We start from the raw sequence: 20,615 nt of genomic DNA, 5'->3' as shown, positions 1-20,615 counted from the left end.
TTATCTTGTAAACCTTGTGAAGTGCTTCTTCACCCTAAGGGTGATTAACATGTGGAAGTCACTTCCACAGGAGGTGGTGGCGGCTACAAGCATAGCCAGCTTCAAGAGGGGATTGGATAAAAATGTGGAGCAGAGGTCCATCAGTGGCTATTAGCCACAGCATATTATTGGAACTGTCTGGGGCAGTGATGCTCTGTATTTTTGGTGCTTGTGGGGGGTGGGGCAAAGTGGAAGGGCTTCTAACCCCACTTGTGAACCTCCTGACTGCACTTGGGTTTTTTTTTGGCCACTGTGTGACACAGACTGGATGGGCCATTGGCCTGATCCCACATGGCTTCTTTTTTATGTTCTTATGCCTTCCCCAGTCATCTACACTTTCCCCCCGGCAAGCTGGGTGCTCATTTTACAGACCTCAGAAGGATGGAAGGCTGAGTCAACCTCGAGCCAGCTACCTGAACCCAGCTTCCGCCTGGAATCGAACTCAGGTCGTGAGCAAAGCTTGGCCTGCAGTACTGCAGCTTACCTCTTGAGATCCCGAGATGCATGCCAAATGCGTTAATACGTCTGGAATGGAAGCCAAAATTACTTTGGCTTCCCTTCACTATTGGCTAACAATAAGTTACCAACCAAGGGGATTAATAGACCTGTTGTTGGAGTACCCAGCTTGTCGGGGGGAAAGTGTAATGACTGGGGAAGGCAATGGCAAACCACCCCATAAAAAGGTCTGCCGTGAAAACGTGAAAGCAACGTCACCCCAGAATCGGAAACAACTGGACCAGGCAAATTTACGACCATGCAAGGAGATATAAAAGAGATGCAGGCTGCTTTAATGACTGCTATAGTACAGCTAACAAGCAAACATTGGTGAACAGATGGCAGAGATTTAAAAAAAGCTTTCGGAGAACACCAGGCAGACAGCTGAGACTAACAAGGCTCTAAAAGTATCAGAGGATCGGGTGACAGAGAATACTCAAAAGGCGGGACATCTGGAAAAAAGAACAGAGTTTACAAGATTCTAGATTCTTACAACTGGAAGTAGGCAGAGCTGCATATATGTTGAGGTTTCAAAACATACCAGAAGAGAAAAATGAAAATACTTTGAAATCTAGGTGGTTGAAATCAGTACATAATAAATTATACCTACTTGGTTGTTCCCCTGGAGAAATTTTGGATGCCCTGGGACCAGGCAAAGTTTGCTTGCAGACAGGGCGGGATAGAAGTTGAAAGTAATAAATAAAAAATAGTTCTTAAACAGAGAGTGATGGATGTGGAGAGGCAAGGAGATCTTAGTAGAGATCCAGATTTTAGAGCATCTGATCAAGCCAGATACTGCATGGCTCCAATGGCGTGTTGAACACATCTTGACGTTTATAAGTTTAAGAAAGCCCCGTGGCACAGAGTGGTAAAGCTGCGGTACTGCAGTCTGAACTCTCTGCTCGCGACCTGAGTTCGATCCCAGTGGGAGCTGGTTCAGGTAGCCGGCTAGAGGTTGACTCAACCTTCTATCCTTCCGAGGTCGGTAAAATGAGTACCCAGCTCGCTGGGGGGTGGGGAGTGTAGATGACTGGAGAAGGCAATGGCAAACCACCCCGTTAAAAAGTCTGCCATGAAAACGTCATGATGCGACATCACCCCAGAGTCGGAAACGACTGGTGCTTGCACAGGGGACCTTTCCTTTTTCCTTTCACTGGCCAGATATGAGGCACTGAGGGTGAATACAGCAGAGTTCCTTTTGACTAGAGACTGTGCTTATGTGGTTCTGGAAAGGTAGAAACCACCAAACAGATGATGTTTCGATACAAGTGGTACAATGAAGTCTGAAATAAATTTATTACACACCTTGTGAAGGAAATGCCAGGGCAGTCACTCAGCCTGTTGTAATAAGTTACTCTCCGATGGAAATCACACCATCGCTAAACCTGTGGCTATTGCATTAGAAAGGCACGCCTAAATCTGTAAGCCTGTTTTTAAGGGAAACCAGTATATATATTTTATACTTTTAGCAATATTGGATGTATCTGTTTCATTGATCCTGTTTTATCACTTTTGCACCCATGTATACTGTCTGGCTTAGTACTGTAATAAGGCGTCGATGATGCACCTGTATGATTAACTTTCACCTTTTCTCCCAATTCTTAACTAATAAAAGAGCATGTTTCAGTTTAAATGAAATCATTCACTCTAAGAACTTGACTGTTTGGTCTGTTGACACAGCATCGGAAATCTGGCCTTGAATATTTCATGGCACTGGAAGGGCCAAGTCTTTCAAAAAGTTTGCTAATTCTGCATGGTGTTCTGATCAGGCTTAATTGAAATGATTGGTTATCCTATAAAACAGGGGTGGCCAGCGGTAGTTCTCCAGATTTTTTTTTGCCTATAACTCCCATCAGCCCCAGCCATTGGCCGTGCTGGCTGGGGCTGATGGGAGTTGTAGGCAAAACATCTGGAGAGCTACCATTGGCCACCCCTGCTATAAAAAGCCCATCGCAGCTGGATCCCTCTTGCCTGCTCTGCTCCACGAAGACAGCCGGGGCTCCTCCGAGCAGGGCCTTCTGCAGGTGGCTCCCTGCAGACGGGCTAAATCAGCAGTTGCCTTTTCATGCGCATTCTGTGTTGTACCCAAAACCTGGGGGAACAGCCTGTTTTCAGGAAGATGTTTCGGTCAAGGGAACAGGGACTGTGGTCTGTACTTCTAGGTAAGAGCCTAAAAGGAAGCCCTTCTTCACCCAAAGGGTGATTAACATGTGGAATTCACTGCCACAGGAGGTGGCGACAGCTACAAGCATAGCCAGCTTCAAGAGGGGTTTAGATAAAAATATGGAGCAGAGTTCCATCAGTGGCTATTAGCCTCAGGGCGTAGATGGAACATTTATGTCTGGGGCAAGTGATGCTTTGGATTCTTGGTGCTTGGGGGCGGGGGGGTCAACAATGGGAGGGTTTCTAGTGTCCAGGCCCCACTGATGGACCTCCTGATGGCACTTGGGGTTTTTTGGCCACTGTGTGACACAGAGTGCTGGACTGGGTGGGCCAGTGGCCTGATCCAACACGGCTTCTCTTATCTCTGGGGCAGTGTTGCTCTGTCTTCTTGGTACTTGGAGGGCCATGGTGGGAGGGCTTCTGGAATTATGGCCCCACTGATGGACCTCCTGATGGCACTTGGGGTTTTTTGGCCACTGTGTGACACAGAGTGTTGGGCTGGGTGGGCCACTGGCCTGATCCAAGATGGCTTCTCTTATGTTCTTATGTGTCACAGAGTGCTGGACTGGGTGGGCCATTGGCCTGATCCAACATGGCTTCTCTTATGTTCTTATGTGTCACAGAGTGCTGGACTGGGTGGCCCACTGGCCTGATCCAACATGGCTTCTCTTATGTTCTTATGTGACACAGAGTGTTGGACTGAAATACTTGGGAGGATAGGGGGTGGACTTTATTCAGCCACCTCTCTGAATATCCTCCAGGCACCCAGTAAGGGTTGGTCACCTGAGGTTGCCATGACTTCCTGGGGCAGACACACACACACACACACACACACACACAGGGCTGGAACACTTTCCCTATGAAGAAAGGTTGAAACACTTGGGACTCTTTAGCTTGGAGAAACGTCGACTGCGGGGTGACATGATAGAGGTTTACAAGATAATGCATGGGATGGAGAAAGTAGAGAAAGAAGTACTTTTCTCCCTTTCTCACAATACAAGAACTCGTGGGCATTCGATGAAATTGCTGAGCAGACAGGTTAAAACGGATAAAAGGAAGTACTTCTTCACCCAAAGGGTAATTAACATGTGGAATTCACTGCCACAGGAGGTGGTGGCGGCCACAAGCATAGCCAGCTTCCAAGAGGGGATTGGATAAAAATATGGAGCAGAGGTCCATCAGTGGCTATTATTTGTATTTCATACAAAGACCATTACGGCCTGCTCTGCTCCACGAAGACAGCTGGGGCTCCTCTGAGCAGGGCCTTCTGCAGGTGGCTCCCTGCAGATGGGCCAAATCAACAGTTGTCTCTTCGTGTGCATTCTGTGTTGTGCCCAAAGTCTGGGGGAACAGCCTGCACAATGAGACCAGAAAGGCTGCCTTTATCATGGCTTTCTGCAATTTATGCCATGAAATATTTTCAGGAAGCTGTTTCAGTCAAGAGAACAGGGACTGTGGTCTGTACTGCCAAAAGCAAGAGCCTTCTGTGTAACTCCTGTGACATGTGGATGCTTACACTTGGTTCCAGCTCTTCTCCCCCCCAGATGTTGAGATCTTGGGGTCGTGGTAGAGAACTCACTGAAAATGTCAAGACAGTGTGCGTTTGCAATAAAAAAGGCTAACGCCATGCTGGGAATTATTAGGAAGGGAAATGAAAACAAATCAGCCAGTATCATAATGCCCCTGTATAAATCGATGGTGCGGTCTCATTTGGAATACTGTGTGTAATTCTGGTCACCGCACCTCAAAAAGGATATTATAACATTGGAAAAAGTGCAGAAAAGAGCAACTAGAACGATTAAAGGTTTGGAACACGTTCCCTATGAAGAAAGGTTAAAACACTTGGGGCTCTTTAGCTTGGAGTGCGGGGTGACATGATAGAGGTTTACAAGATTCTGCATGGGATGGAGAAAGTAGAGAAAGAAGTCCTTTTCTTCCTTTCTCACAATAAAAGAACTCATGAGCATTCAATGAAATTGCTGAGCAGTCAGGTTAAAACGGATAAAAGGGAGTACTTCTTCTCCCAAAGGGTGATTAACATGAAATTCACTGCAACAGGAGGTGGTGGCGGCTACAAGCATAGCCAGCTTCAAGAGGGGATTGGATAAAAATATGGAGCAGAGGTCCATCAGTGGCTATTAGCCACAGTGTGTGTGTATGTATGTGTGTGTGTATATATATGAAAATATGGAGCAGAGGTCCATCAGTGGCTATTAGCCACATTTTGTGTGTGTGTATATATAGTAAAAATATGGAGCAGAAGTCCATTAGTGGCTATTAGCCACAGTATGTATATATATTGTCCACTATGTGACACAGAGTGTTGGACTGGATGGGCCATTGGCCTGATCCATCATGGCTTCTCTTATGTTCTTATGTGACTCAGAGTGCTGGACTGGATGGGCCATTGGCCTGATCCAACATGGCTTCTCTTATGTTCTTATGTGATACAGAGTGTTGGACTGGATGGGCCATTGGCCTGATCCAACATGGCTTCTCTTATGTTCTTATGTGAACACAGAGTGTTGGACTGGATGGGCCATTGGCCTGATCCAGCATGGCTTCTCTTATGTTCTTATATTTATGTTACATGTTAAAAGGTAAATTAGTTGGACAGGAAAAACTTCTGGGAAAGAAATGCCCTCTTTTTGACCCAGATTTATTAGCAATAGAATAATTAACAGGCATTCTCACATTCTGACCTGTTACTGTTTGATGGTTTCCCCGTGCTCATGCAAACCCAGATCAAAGGTTTTCTGAAAGGTCCCCTGTGCAAGCACCAGTCGTTTCCGACTCTGGGGTGATGTTGCTTTCACATTTTCACGGCAGACTTTTTACAGGGTGGTTTGCCATTGCCTTCCCCAGTCCTCTACACTTTCCCCCCAGCAAGCTGGGGACTCATTTTACTGACCTTAGAAGGATGGAAGGCTGAGTCAACCTGGAGCCAGCTACCTGAACCCAGCTTCCGCCGGGGATCGAACTCAGGCCGTGAGCAGAGCGTAGGACTGCAGTACTGCAGCTTTAACGCTCTGCGCCTGAGTGTTCCTGAGGGGAGAAGTGGTGGAAACCAGGGCAACATTGCATATGAGTCCCTCCACCTTTCCTTTCTTCCTTTAAAAAGTGAAGATGGATCCAGGCGGGCAGCCGTGCTGGTCTGAAGCAGTAGAACAAAGCAGGAGACCGCGAGCACCCTTAAGACCAGCAAAGTTTTATACAGAATGTCAGCTTACAACAGGAATAAAACTTTGTGGGTCTTAAAGGTGCTCCTTCACTTCTGCTTTGTTCTCCCTGGAAGAGTCAAAGAGAGAGGGGGGGGCGGGACTAGCAGCCCTAGAGAGGCACATGGGGGAGGGGCTGTAAGTGGGGAGCGATTTCCTCCTCCTCCTCCTCCTCCTCCACGCCGTGCAAGGAAGCGCCTCTGGAACTCGGAGACTTCTGCTTGGAGTGCTTGGGAGGGAATCTGGTGAGCTCCAAGAGGCTATGGGGGGTGGATATGGGGGTGGGGGGCTGCAATGCAAGACGCAAAGCAAAGATCACAAAGGGCTGGGAGGGAATCTGGTGAGCTCCAAGAGGCTATGGGGGGTGGATATGGGGGTGGGGGGCTGCAATGCAAGACGCAAAGCAAAGATCACAAAGGGCTGGGAGGGAATCTGGTGAGCTCCAAGAGGCTATGGGGGGTGGATATGGGGGTGGGGGGCTGCAATGCAAGACCCAAAGCAAAGATCACAAAGGGCTGGGAGGGAATCTGGTGAGCTCCAAGAGGCTATGGGGGGTGGATATGGGGGTGGGGGGCTGCAATGCAAGACCCAAAGCAAAGATCACAGCGCTGGGGGGGATGGAGTGGTTGAGTGAAAGAGACCACCCGCCGCCCCCACCCGGTTTTATTCATTCATTTATTTTATTTATTTAGGATTTATATCCCGCCCTTCCCACAAGTGGCTCAAGGCGGCTTTTTCTTCTTGACTCCCCTTTGTTCTCTTCCCCCCCTCCGTTCCTGCCCCACTTAGAGCCGCTTGTCCCCCTTGTGCAGAGCCAGGAAGGAGGTTAGTGCAGCGGACTCGAGCGCAGGATCCGAATCCAGTGCCTGTGGAGACTGGAGGAAGTGTAAGTGGCTTCCAGAGGCACATTTAGGGAATAGTTTGGGGAGGGGGGGAGGAGAGTGATAATTGGGGTAGTGGAGAAGGAGGGAGCAGGGAAAGGAGAGGGGAAGGTGTGGGGGGCTGTGGGGGGAGATCTTTGGGGGGCAGGGGGGAGGGGTTGAAGGAAAGGCTAGGGGAGCTGGGAAGGGGGTGTTAAGGGGGGCACAAGGAGTCACTGGACCCTCAGGAGACTCACAAGTAACAGAGTCTGAAGAGTGCAAAGAGGGATTATTTTTGCGGAGGATCTTTCCCCTCAGCATCCAGGCTGTGCCCCTTTGTTGCGGGGGAATGGAAGCAGGAGGGCCAGCTCTCCTCCCCACAGCTGATCTGCTCTGGGTTGGATGGTTTAGGGAGTTCCTTTTCCCTGCTTCCCCACTGGGACCCACAAGTAACGGAGTCTGAAGAGTGCAAAGGGGGATCTTTTTTGCAGAAAATCTTCCTCCTCAGCTTCTGTGCCCCTTGGTTTTGGAGGAATGGAAGCAGTAGGGCCAGCTGTCCTCCCCACAGAACTGCAGTCCTAAGCTCTGCTCACGACCGATCCCCAGTGGAAGCTGGGTTTTCAGGTAGCCGGCTCGAGGTTGACTCAGCCTTCCATCCTTCCAAGGTCAGCTTGAGGCGCAGCACAATAGACCCAGAGGATCCAAAGCACGTCACAACAGAGTCGGAAACGACTGGTGCTTGCACAGGGGACTTTTCCTATGTATGTGAAAGCACGCCTGGGCATGTTGAGTGTTTTGTCTTCAGCTTGAGGCGCAACACAATAGACCCAGAGGATCCAAAGATCTGCATCCTGATTGGCTGCTTTATTCAAACTGGCCAATCGGGAGGCAGTCTTAGAGGATGCCAGGAACTGCCAATAAGAATGGGTATTCTAATGAAGGATCCACAAAGGGCACAATCACAGGGGGTTTTCCGCTTCTTGGGGGCTGGGCTTCCCCTGCCCCAGCTGTATCTATTGCCACATATTCCGGTACTTAGCAATAGTTGGTTGCCACTTAGTAGAGATGCTGAATTGCTAATAAGGAGCTTTAATCACTACGCAAGAGCCTCCCTCATGCATTGAAAGAAGGTAAAGGTAGTCCCCTGTGCAAGCACCAGTCGTTTCCGACTCCGGGGTGATGTTGCTTTCACAACGTTTTCACGGCAGACTTTTCAAGGAGTGGTTTGCCATTGCCTTCCCCAGTCATCTACACTTTCCCCCCAGCAAGCTGGGGACTCCTTTGACCGACCTCGGAAGGATGGAAGGCTGAGTCAACCTGGAGCCAGCTACCTGAACCCAGCTTCCACCGGGGATCGAACTCAGGCCATTAGCAGAGCTTAGGACTGCAGTACTGCAGCTTTAACTCTCTGCGCCTGAGTGTTCCTGAGGGGAGAAGTGGTGGAAACCAGGGCAACATTGCATATGAGTCCCTCCACCTTTCCTTTCTTCCTTTAAAAAGTGAAGATGGATCCAGGCGGGCAGCTGTGCTGGTCCGAAGCCGTAGAACAAAGCAGGAGACCGCGAGCACCCTTAAGACCAGCAAAGTTTTATACAGAATGTCAGCTTACAACCGGAATAAAACTTTGTGGGTCTTAAAGGTGCTCCTTCACTCCTGCTTTGTTCTCCCTGGAAGAGTCAAAGAAAGAGAGAGAGAGAAGGGACTAGCAGTCCTAGAGAGGCACATGGGGGAGGAGCTGCAAGGGGGGAGCGATTTCCTCCTCCTCCTCCACCCCTTGCAAGGAAGCACCTCTGGATCTCGGAGACTTCTGCTTGAATTGCCTGGGAGGGAATCTGGTGAGCTCCAAGAGGCTATGTGGGGTGGGGGTGGGGAGATATGGGGGTGGGGGGCTGCAATGCAAGACCCAAAGCAAAGATCACAGCGCTGGGGGTTTGTAGTGCTTGAGTGAAAGAGACCACCCGCCGCCCCCACCTGGTGTTCTTCTTCCCTCCCCTTTGTCCTCTCCCCACAACTCCGTTCCTGCCCCACTTAGAGCCGCTAGTCCCCCTTGTGCAGAGTCAGGAAGGAGGTTCCTGCAGCGGATTCGAGAGCAGGATCCGAATCCAGTGCCTGTGGAGACTGGAGGAAGTGTAAGTGGCTTCCAGAGGCACATTTAGGGAATAGTTTGGGGAGGGGGGGAGGAGAGTGATAATTGGGGTGGTGGAGTAGGAGGGAGCAGGGAAAGGGGAGGGGAAGGAGTGGGGGGCTGTGGGGGGAGATCTTTGGGGAGAGGGGTTGAAGGAAAGGCTAGGGGAGCTGGAAAGGGGGTGTTAAGGGGGGCACAAGGAGTCACTGGGCCCTCAGGAGACTCACAAGTAACAGAGTCTGAAGAGTGCAAAGAGGGATTATTTTTGCGGAGGATCTTTCCCCTCAGCATCCAGGCTGTGCCCCTTTGTTGTGGGGGAATGGAAGCAGGAGGGCCAGCTCTCCTCCCCACAGCTGATCTGCTCTGGGTTGGATGGTTTAGGGAGTTCCTTTTCCCTGCTTCCCCACTGGGACCCACAAGTAACGGAGTCTGAAGAGTGCAAAGGGGGATCTTTTTTGCAGAAAATCTTCCTCCTCAGCTTCTGTGCCCCTTGGTTTTGGAGGAATGGAAGCAGTAGGGCCAGCTGTCCTCCCCACAGAACTGCAGTCCTAAGCTCTGCTCACGACCTGAGTTCGATCCCCAGTGGAAGCTGGGTTTTCAGGTAGCCGGCTCGAGGTTGACTCAGCCTTCCATCCTTCCAAGGTCAGCTTGAGGCACAGCACAATAGACCCAGAGGATCCAAAGCACATCACAACAGAGTCGGAAACGACTGGTGCTTGCACAGGGGACTTTTCCTATGTATGTGAAAGCACGCCTGGGCATGTTGAGTGTTTTGTCTTCAGCTTGAGGCGCAACACAATAGACCCAGAGGATCCAAAGATCTGCATCCTGATTGGCTGCTTTATTCAAACTGGCCAATCGCGAGGCAGTATCAGAGGATGCCAGGAACTGCCAATAAGAATGGGTATTCTAATGAAGGATCCACAAAGGGCACAAGCACAAGGGGTTTTCCGCTTCTTGGGGGCTGGGCTTCCCCTGCCCCAGCTGTATCTATTGCCACATATTCCGGTACTTAGCAGTAGTTGGTTGTCACTTAGTAGAGATGCTGAATCGCCAATAAGGAGCTTTAATCCCTACGCAAGAGACTCCCTCATGCATTGAAAAAAGGTAAAGGTAATTCCCTGTGCAATCACCAGTCGTTTCCGACTCCGGGGTGACGTTGTTTTCACAACGTTTTCACGGCAGGCTTTTTACTGGGTGGTTTGCCGTTGCCTTCCCCAGTCATCTACACTTTCCCCCCAGCAAGCTGGGGACTCCTGTGACCGGCCTCGGAAGGATGGAAGGCTGAGTCGACCTGGAACCAGCTACCTGAACCAGCTTCCGCTGGGATCGAACTCAGGTCGTGAGCAGAGGGCTCCGACTGCAGTACCGCAGCTTTAACACTCTGCGCCACCGGGCTCTTTCGTGCATTGAAGCCAGTAATTAATAGCCCTGAATCCAGAAAATGTATATGGGGCAAAAAGGGTTTCCCACCCTCTTTTTTCCTCTCCCTTCCAGGCAGGAGTACAAGGACCCCCCTTGGATGCCTTCTCCACCGTCTCCTCCGTGTGCTGAAGGGAAAGGAGCCGCCATGCAGCCAGCTCAGGTACTGTAGGGTGGGTGGGGGGATCACCGCGGAGACATGTGGCAGACGATAAGGATGTAATTCTCAGAGGGTCGGGTTCCTTCCCATTAATTCTAGTGTTCCCCACTGGGAAGGGAGACAAACAGTCAGCCCCTGACTAGGATGCTTTCTGCGGAAGAAAAAAGGGACAATTAGAACATTACTTTTGATCTGGACAAACTCCAAATGTCTCTGTTAACAATATCGGATTCCCCACAGAAACTTCTTTCGCCCTTCATCATCCGGGCAACTCTGGCCTCTTCCCTGATAGGCTGCTCGCCCTCTGAGGCCGAGGACAGCCCCTCCGGCTCCAAAACGCCCCCAAAGAGGGCTGAGTGGGGAGGGGGAGGTGTCTCCACAGGCTCTTCTTGCTGCTCTCTCCTGTGTTTAAAGAAACGCTTCCTTCTCCTCCTCGCAGGCGGGGGTGTCCTTCGAAGAGGTGGCCGTGCGTTTCACCCCGGGGGAGTGGGCCCTGCTGCGCCCAGCCCAGAGAGCTCTCTACAAGGAAGTCATGCTGGAGAATTATGGGAACGTGGCCTCTCTGGGTGAGGATCCTTTGCTCCTTCTTGCTCTGAGGAATGACTATAAGGAGGACGGAGGGGGTCAGTCTGTCTGCCCTGGTCCCAGTGATTGGTCTCTGCTTCCCTCCGCTCTCCTTCTTCTGATGTGGGGAGGGGTTCTGGGCTCTCCTTGCAGAGAGGGAGACCCTGCCTGGCACTTCTGGGCTTGAACCACCCAAGAGGGCATCAGGAGAGGGGCCAAGGGAGGCCTGGGGTGGAGATGGGGGGATGGTCTAGGCAGGGCCTTCCCTCCAGTCTGGGCCTGGCCTCACCTGGGCTGAGATGTGGCTGTGGAAGGAGGAACTCTGCTATCTTGTCTGCCATTTTAGTTCACAGCTGGCATTTCCATCTCAGCTTGGCATGGAAGGGGCATAGACCCTTCTAGTTGTCTAGGGCCTCAGTCTGCCCCACAAGGTAGAAAAAGGGTTCGCTTAAAGCCTCTCCATTTCTTGCTTTCAGTCCCAGAGAGGAATTTTCAAAGACCAAAGAGGTATCTTGTTTCCTATAGATATGGGCAAGGGAAATTGTAGAACTTTCAAATAAGACAATGTGATTTGGTTCCACTGTCACAGGACACTCCTAACCCCGAAAGATTTGGGAGATGAAGTATCTAAGCTCTGGGACTCAGTCATGCGTCTTGAGTCAAGTTCTTCCATCTAACCTGCTATTCCTCTCAGGAGAAAGACACACTCTTCAGATTGGCAGCTGTGATCCGCTTTTTCCCACTTCCTTCTTCTCCCCCTCTTTGTCTCACTAGATTTCACGGTCATCTTAGCATGTTCTAGTGGTTTGGATTGGTTGAATGCATGGGCACACAGAAGAGGTCTAATTTTGTGGGTTTTTCCCTCTCATCAGCAGGGCCTCTGATCTCCAAACCTGACCTCATATCCTGGCTGGAAGAAGAGGAAGGGCTGTTTTTCCTGGGCTGTGATGACGCAGGATGGGCAGGTAGGGGCTGTAGATGTCTGTTTTGTGACTGTGTGTTGCCTGCGCTTCCTTCCAAGGGCTGGGGATTGTCTGTGGCCTTATTTATCCTAAAAAAAACAAAGAAGGGAAAGGAACAACTCAAAATCTGGAGGAATAAACCTAAAAGGTTAATAAGAACATAAAAGAAGCCATGTTGGATCAGGCCAATAGCCCATCCTGTCCAACACTGTGTCACACAGTGGCCAATATGTGTGTGTGTAAACACACACACACACACACACACATATCTACTGTGGCTAATAGCTACTGATGGACCTCTGCTCCATATTTTTATCCAATCCCCTCTTGAAGGTGGCCATACCTCCTGTGGCAGTGAATTCCACATGTTAATCACCCTTTGGGTGAAGAAGTACTTCCTTTTATCCGTTTTAACCTGACTGCTCAGCAATTTCATTGAATGCCCACAAGCTCTTGTATTTTGAGAAAGGGAGAAAAGTACTTCTTCCTCTACTTTCTCCATCCCATGCATAACCTTGTAAACCTCTATCATGTCACCCCGCAGTCGACGTTTCTCCAAGCTAAAGAGCCCCAAGCATTTTAACCTTTCTTCATTGGGAAAATTTAATCATTCTAGTTCTCCTTTTCTGCACTTTTTCCAATGCTTTTTCCAATGCAATTAAAGGGCAATTAAATATGCAATTAAAGGGCCGAACATTAAAAACGAAGTGTAAAAAAAATCATAAATGAACATACATGTATTTATTGTAGAAAGCTGAGAGCCAGTTTGGTGTATTGGGAAGTGTACGGACTCTTATCTGGAAGAACCGGGTTTGATTCCCCACTCCTCCACTTGCACCTGCTGGCATGGCCTTGGGTCAGCCATAGCTCTGGCAGAGGTTGTCCTTGAAAGGGCAGCTGCTGTGAGAGTCCTCTCAGCCCCACCCACCTCACAGGGTGTCTGTTGTGGGGGAGGAAGGTAAAGGAGATCGTGAGCCGCTCTGAGACTCTTCGGAGTGGAGGGCGGGATATAAATCCAATATCTTCTTATCTTCTTTGTCTTGAAACCATTTAAGGGCCCATCATAAGCCTCTTATCCTATGTAAAATCATAAAACCACAATGGGAATCGACTCAACTTGACCTGAAGCGTTTTGACCTAGATTGTTCTTCTCCAGAGGTTAGAAAGGTCTTCTCCAGAGGTTAGAAAGGTAGGTACACATATCGGCTCATAATACAGAACAGAATAAAACAACGGAACAGTGCTGGACCACAAGGAAATTTAGTGAAGTGACAAAGGCTTAGGGATATTCTTGAGGCCTCTTGTTCTACAGCCTTATGTCTTAATCAAGGGCACACCTATAGTACTCAGTGCTTTATTGTATGCCGCGTGGTCCAGAATTGATCAAGTAAAGTCAGAGCCTATGTGCCAAGAGTTTTATGTTTTTCCTGAGCTGTGATGAAGAGGCGGGATGGGCAGGTAGGGACTGTACATGTCCGTCTTGGGACCGTGTGTGGCCTGCGCTTCCTTCCAAGGCCTGGGGATTGTCTGTGGCCTTATTTAACCTAAACCAAAAGATAAGCACTAATGGGAAGCCACAGTCTTTAAACTTGGAGCCTTTAAAGAAAAAAAGAAGATGAAGAATATATTGGATTTATATCCCGCCCTCCACTCCGAAGAGTCTCAGAGCGGCTCACAATCTCCTTTCCCTTCCTCCCCCACAACAGACACCCTGTGAGGGGGGTGGGACTGGAGAGGGCTCTCACAGCAGCTGCCCTTTCAAGGACAGAGTCTCAGAGCAGCCTACAATCTCCTTTCCCTTCCTCCCCCACAACAGACACCCTGTGAGGGGGGTGGGACTGGAGAGGGCTCTCACAGCAGCTGCCCTTTCAAGGACAGAGTCTCAGAGCAGCCTATAATCTCCTTTCCCTTCCTCCCCCACAACAGACACCTTGTGAGGTGGGTGGGACTGGAGAGGGCTCTCACAGCAGCTGCCCTTTCAAGGACAGAGTCTCAGAGCAGCCTACAATCTCCTTTCCCTTCCTCCCCCACAACAGACACCCTGTGAGGTAGAAGAAGACATTGGATTTATATCCCGCCCTCCACTCAAGAGTCTCAGAGCGGCTCATGATCTCCTTTCCCTTCCCCCCCACCCCACAACAGACTCCCTGTGAGGTGGGTGGGGCCGGAGAGGGCTCTCACAGCAGCTGCCCTTTCAAGGACAGAGGCTCAGAGCGGCCTACAATCTCCTTTCCCTCCCTCCCCCACAACAGACACCCTGTGAGGTGGGTGGGGCTGAGAGGGCTCTCACAGCAGCTGCCCTTTCAAGGACAGAGGCTCAGAGCGGCCTACAATCTCCTTTCCCTTCCTCCCCCACAACAGACACCCTGTGAGGTGGGTCGGGCTGAGAGGGCTCTCACAGCAGCTGCCCTTTCAAGGACAGAGGCTCAGAGCGGCCTACAATCTCCTTTCCCTCCCTCCCCCACAACAGACACCCTTTGAGGTGCGTGGGGCTGAGAGGGCTCTCACAGCAGCTGCCCTTTCAAGGACAGATGCAGAAACCAAAAAACATCTGTGACCAGACTACTTTTTAATATATTTATATGCTTTTTAAATATGAAACTGCTTCAAACTTAATATATTTAATACAAAAGTCAACATTGACACCCATAAAATACAATACATCCTTATAAACAGAGCCCATAATAAACTGATACAGCATACAAATAACGTTAATAATATAGTAGACGCGTTTTGTGTTCCCACTTCTTCAGTATTATGATATCTTCCCCTTGTGCTGTATATTACAAGGGAGTAAGCCAGTTCCTTTTATTAGAAGCATAGCAAAGCTTTCCACTCCATTGCTAGCTAAAAAACTCTTCATATAAGTACTGAGGCTTCATAAAGGAAATACCTTGAAAATATAAATAACAAAACTCTAATATAGGTTGTTTATGAACTAATATAATATATTTCAAAGACCCAGGGATGAAACCAAAACTTTATCTCAAAACAATTTGGCTAGCCGGTTTGGTGTAGTGGTTAAGTGTGCTGACTCTTATCTGGGAGAACCGGGTTTGATTCCCCACTCCTCCACTTGCACCTGCTAGCATGGCCTTGGGTCAGCCATAGCTCTGGCAGAGGTTGTCCTTGAAAGGGCAGCTGCTGTGAGAGCCCTCTCCAGCCCCACCCACCTCACAGGGTGTCTGTTGTGGGGGAGGAAGGGAAAGGAGATTGTGAGCCGCTCTGAGACTCTTTGGAGTGGAGGGCGGGATATAAATCCAATATCATCATCATCTTCTTCTTCTTCTTCTTCTTCTTCTTCTTCTTCTTCTTCTTCTTCTTCTTCTTCTTCTTCTTCTTCTTCTTCTTCTATTATCGGGAGCGTACACTCTTAAAAACTCACCCATTGTTACACTATATATCTTTTTTTCTATAAGGAGCAAGCCGCTTATATATATGTGGTTCCAAATCTTCACTTCTACATATGGCATGATGCGCTCTAGTAGTAAACAATGCAGCAATGAGATCCAATTTATATAAAGAGTAAACGATTTTTCATTTAAAGCAGGACCAAAATCTTTCTTTCTTGCTGGCAGAAAAACTCTAAAGATACTGCCTTCTGTTGGTCCTTTTCAAAGGAATGTTCCCCATACTTGCCAACAGCTGGCTATGCAAACTCATGGCCCCAAAGGGGCACAAACCTTAATCAGGGTTAGGGTGGCCAGATCGTCCCTGCTTTTCACAAACTGCCATGAACTGCATCAAAATTTGTGGAAGTTCAGGATGGCTCTTCAATTAATAAACGTCTCTTCACAAACCATTTACCGCCCCAAAATTCATGACAAACTTTAGTTCCTGAGCTGGGTTCGGGCCCATCCATATACATAGGTTTCTCTACAATTTTCCCCATGTTTTTAATTTTTTATTTATCAATTTGTCATACCAGTAAGCCATAACAATAATTTGAAATGAAAACATCTCCGTAGTATTAGGATCAGATTAAATGGACATTTTATCCTATGTGGGTTTTGTTAAACATATTTTGAGAAGTCTTTCTGCATTTTAATCAGGTTTCATGTCTGATTACAAATATTTTAAAGTTTTTGGTGTTGTATACTATTTGACTGCAAGCTGAGTTACTTCTGCAGATGTATGAAATAAAGCATACTGCGGCTGCAAGGCTCATCAGAATAATTGTGTTTAAATTATACAGAGTCCGTGTTTAAAATATCATGTAAAATGATGGTATCTTGCATTATTAATATGAACTTGTGGTGTTGGAGAGGATGTACAGGACAGAGGCCTTATTGCATATGTGGCAGTTATATGAATACTTAACAATTTTTCTAGAGAAAGTTATTTCCTATTACAAACAATATTTTATGCATGAAGGCATCTCAAAATATTTTGAAAGCATTTTGGCATTTCCCCCCTCCTGACACACAGTAAAAGTTGTTATTTCTAGATTACGGGAGGGGGGAGAGGGGACTGTGATGCCAGTATGGGGTTGGAGCCAAAGTTATCCTTGTGCATACAGATGATGTCTTCTGCTTACTGAACCATTTTTTCCTCATGCAACAGGGAAATCTAGGCCCTTACAGCAGACCATGGCTTCGACATCAGGCGCCAGAGGGGGCAAAGGTCACCAGCCCCGGGAACCACCAACGAAGAAGCCCAAGCGTTTGGTTGTGTTCAATCCTGAATGGAAAAACACCTACCCCTGGCTAAAAGAGACAACGGACAAGAACAAAGCGTTCTGCACGACGTGTTTGAAGGAGATAGGAATTGGTCACGGTGGAGTGAGTGATGTGAAAGCTCATAAGGACACTGGCTCTCACAGGAGTGCGGCAAGCCAAGCTGGAACTTCAGAATCCATCCCAACTTTTTTTGTCTACCAAAAAGACACCGCTGCTCAGGCCAGAATTGCGGGTGCTGAACTAACCTGGGCATACCACACGAACAGCCATGCGTTATCATACCGGTCTCTTGACTGCGGCGTCAAATTGTGCAGAGTCACATTTCCCGATTCAGAGATTGTGACCAAGATGACCTGTGGGAAAACAAAGGGCGCAGCTTTGATACGCGATGTCTTGGCGCCTTACTCTGTAGAACTGATTCTGTCAGATCTTGACGCAGCACATTCTTTCTACAGCATTTCCAGCGACGCATCAAATCATCGCAACAGGAAAATGTTCCCCCTATGCCTTAAATACTTCACTTTGAAGGACGGCATTTCCAATCGTCTTCTGGATTTCTATGAAGATGCCAATGAAACGGCTGAGAATGTCACGCAAAAGATTTTGGATGTCTTGACAAAATACCAGCTGGACTTAGCTCGTCTGTCTGCATTCTCAGCAGACAGCGTGAATGTAAACTCTGGGAAATACCATTCTGTGTACACACTTCTGAGTAGAGGCCGTGAAGACATCGTGCCCGCCAGGTGCCCTGCACACATTGTGCACAATGCTGCCAAAAAAGGATGCGATATGCTCACCTGCGACATCGAGTCTCTCATCCTGAAGGCTTTTGGTCATTTTTCTGTTTCTGCCAAACGTCCAGAGGAACTTAAGGAGATGTTTGAGTTTTTGGAGATGCAGGGGGATCGCCTGCTTCGACATGTACCCACAAGATGGCTGTCTTTCGTGCCTGCCATAAACAAGATGTTGAAGTGTTGGCCAGCCGTTAAAGCGTACTTTCAAAAGCTGGGAAAGGACGACTGTCCTTCTCTGATACGGCGCCACATTGACGATGAGGCTGGAGAAAAGGGCTACAGTACATCACAAACTTACATGATGTTTCTCCAGACCACTCTGACGCCTATTGAGGAGACCGTACTGATTCTGGAGCGGGATGCACTGACAGCACCCGAATTGTTTGAGGCCATGCTCAGGTTGCTGAACAGCCTTAAGCAACGCAAAGCTGACTCCTTTTTTGGAACGGATACAGATAAGGCGCTGCGCAAAATGCCCCCTTCAAAGGCAAGGAAAGTGAAGCAGGACTTCCTCAAGTTCTTCGAAAAAACCATCGCCTATCTGGAAGCAAAGTTTGATTTCTCTGAGAAGAATCACCTGTGTGCTTTGACACCATTTTCTCTTAAAAAAAGTGTGACTTACGACCACCTGCGGTGTGCTGCTGAGCAGCTGAAAATGGAGAAAATAATAAACCTGGATCACCTATACAGTGAATACACCGATGCCAAGAGCCTGCTGGATGAGCAAGTGGCCTGTGTTGACCCGAAAATCACTGTGGATAAAAAGTGGGTGGCCATATTCTCTGAGATGGGAACTCGGTCTCACAAGTGCGAAAACCTCTTCCTTCTTGTAAGCAAGGTCCTGAGTATCCCATGCTCCAACGCTTTTGTGGAGAGGGTCTTCAGCCTCATGTCAGCTCACTGGACGGAGACCAGGAATCGGTGCAACGTAGACCTGGTGAAAGCAGAGCTGCAAGTCAAAGTGAATTTTGATATGGATTGCGAACAATTTTATCACTATATTACGGAAAAGAAAGATATCTTCAAGGCTGCAGGGAAATCAGAGAAGTATAAATTCAGTAAAAAAAAGAAAGACTGAAAACGGTGTCGCTCCTTCCAGACCATCACACAACAGAAGGTAAGGAACAAATTGGCTGTGACTTGACAGCTCGTTCCACCACTTTAATAATATGAAGAGAACTTGGTTTCCTTTCTTTTTTGCAGTTTTTAGTATTTTAGTGGCACCTGAACACCTTTTTCTTTTTTGGGTGCTGCTTGGGGAGGACCTGCTCTTCTAGACCTGTATCCGCCTGGCTTCGGGCTGGGCTACGGGACACAGACTGGCAGTGGTGGTTTTAGCTGCTGATCTCAGTTTGATTGTAGATAAGGGTTGCTTTGTTGCTTTTACTGGGGTGATCAAGACCCTTTGATACTGTGGACAGTCTTGCTGAAATGTTTGTCAGCACAAGCAGGTATCAAGGATAGTGGATTGTTTTCCTGTGAATCTGACTCAAGAGGGGTTGCGGTTGGAGCCTTTTTTTCTTCAGCAGGGAACATCTTGAAGTTTCTCTTCTTTTTTCAAGTTGTATATTTTGGGGGTGGTAATGTCACCAGAAGTCTCTGTTTCCAGCAGTGGCAATTTGGGGAAGTGATGTCACTTCATGTTTCCGGTGGTGATATTTGGGGGAAATGGCATCACAGGAAGTGCTGTCAAAGGAAGTGATGTCACTTCCTGCTTCCGGCAGGTGGCGCAGGGAAACGATGCCACAGGAAGTGATGTCACTTCCGGTTTCCAGCGGTGGCATGACGTCACCGGAAGTGAGGTCACTTCCTGTTTGCGGCGGAGCGCGCTTCGCACACGCGCACACACATTCATTCCCCCCTCAAGGTGTCCCTGGCTGGCCTGCAGATATTATGGCCACCCTACCACAGCTCTAGATCTTCTACTGGTTTAGGAATAATGGGGAATTGATCCATGGGTACCGGAGGCTCTGGGGGGGCTTTGTTTTGAGGTAGAGGCACCAAATTTTCATTATAGCATCTAGTGCCTCTCCCCAAAATACCCCCCAAGTTTCAAAACGATTGGACCAGGAGCTCCAATTCTATGAGCCCCAAAAGAGGGTGCCCCTATCCTTCATTATTTCCTATGGAAGGAAAGCATTTAAAAAGATGTGCTGTCCCTTTAAATGTGATGGCCAGAACTCCCTTGGAGTTCAATGGTGCTTGTCACACCCTTGCTTCTGGCTCCGCCCCCATAGTCTCCTGGCTCCACCTCCAAATTCCCCAGATATTTTTTTAATTGTACTTGGCAACCCTACCCCTTCGCCCCCACCTTCGACCACGGTATAAAGACTGAGAGATCTCCATTCTGTGTGTAAACAATTTTATTATTCAACAACATATTATATCACAGTTCAATTACTGTTTTCAAAAGTAGATTTCTATATGTTGCATCACATTTTCCACCTCCCTCCCCCCCATTTTCATGACTTCCCCAGTGTATTGTACTTAAGATATTAAAAAGAAATAAAGGTAACATTAACATTTTCACAGTCTACTTAAAAAGAAAGAAAAGGAATTTGTAACTTACTCTTATTATTATTATTATCTGATTTGATTAATAGTCCATTATAATACTGAAATACGTAATACTGTCTATCTTACTTATAGTCCATTAAGAATAAAAACCACATATATTTCCATAATTTCATTTTAACTATAATCCTTATCAAAATAAATTCATAATACCTAGCAAATACGACAAAGGCAGCATTAACTCCCTGGAAAATCTCCGTAGTCTCTAGGTGGTATGAACTCAAAGTTCAATATTTTTGGAAAGTGTTCCATCATCACCAGGTGTTCCTTTCTTTCAGCAGGAGCCGTGTGGAAGTCAGCGAAAGAAGCTGAAGAGCACCGATGGATGGGAAAAGAGGATGCATATTCCAATGTGAAAGAGAAGTTGGACTCTTCGGCTACACCAAGCAAAGAGGAAGGAATACACCCAGCAAAAGGGAGGAGTAATCCTGGCCTTTTACAGGGGGATGACGCTCTACAGCAAAACACATGTCAAAGAGACATCAGGATGGAGTGCCCTGCAAGCAGGGAAAATTTCCTTGAAATATCAGTTATTAATATTCAACAAAGGATGCATAATA

General features: G+C 48.0%; 1 protein-coding gene across 1 annotated transcript; it reads left to right on the top strand.

The window, feature by feature from the left end:
• Positions 1–793: 793 nt before the first annotated feature.
• Positions 794–20,411, top strand: LOC132571596 (zinc finger protein 426-like). The gene is made up of 6 exons (XM_060238395.1): positions 794–864; positions 10,398–10,485; positions 10,922–11,048; positions 11,919–12,011; positions 17,550–17,608; positions 20,334–20,411. Exons 1-6 carry the CDS (start codon positions 794–796, stop codon positions 20,409–20,411), a joined length of 516 nt encoding a protein of 171 aa, XP_060094378.1.
• The last annotated feature ends 204 nt before the right edge of the window (positions 20,412–20,615 follow it).

Source organism: Heteronotia binoei, chromosome 5 (genome assembly GCF_032191835.1).
Source record: "Heteronotia binoei isolate CCM8104 ecotype False Entrance Well chromosome 5, APGP_CSIRO_Hbin_v1, whole genome shotgun sequence".
Classification (NCBI taxonomy): domain Eukaryota; kingdom Metazoa; phylum Chordata; class Lepidosauria; order Squamata; family Gekkonidae; genus Heteronotia; species Heteronotia binoei.
This window is presented reverse-complemented; position numbering and strand designations above follow the sequence as displayed.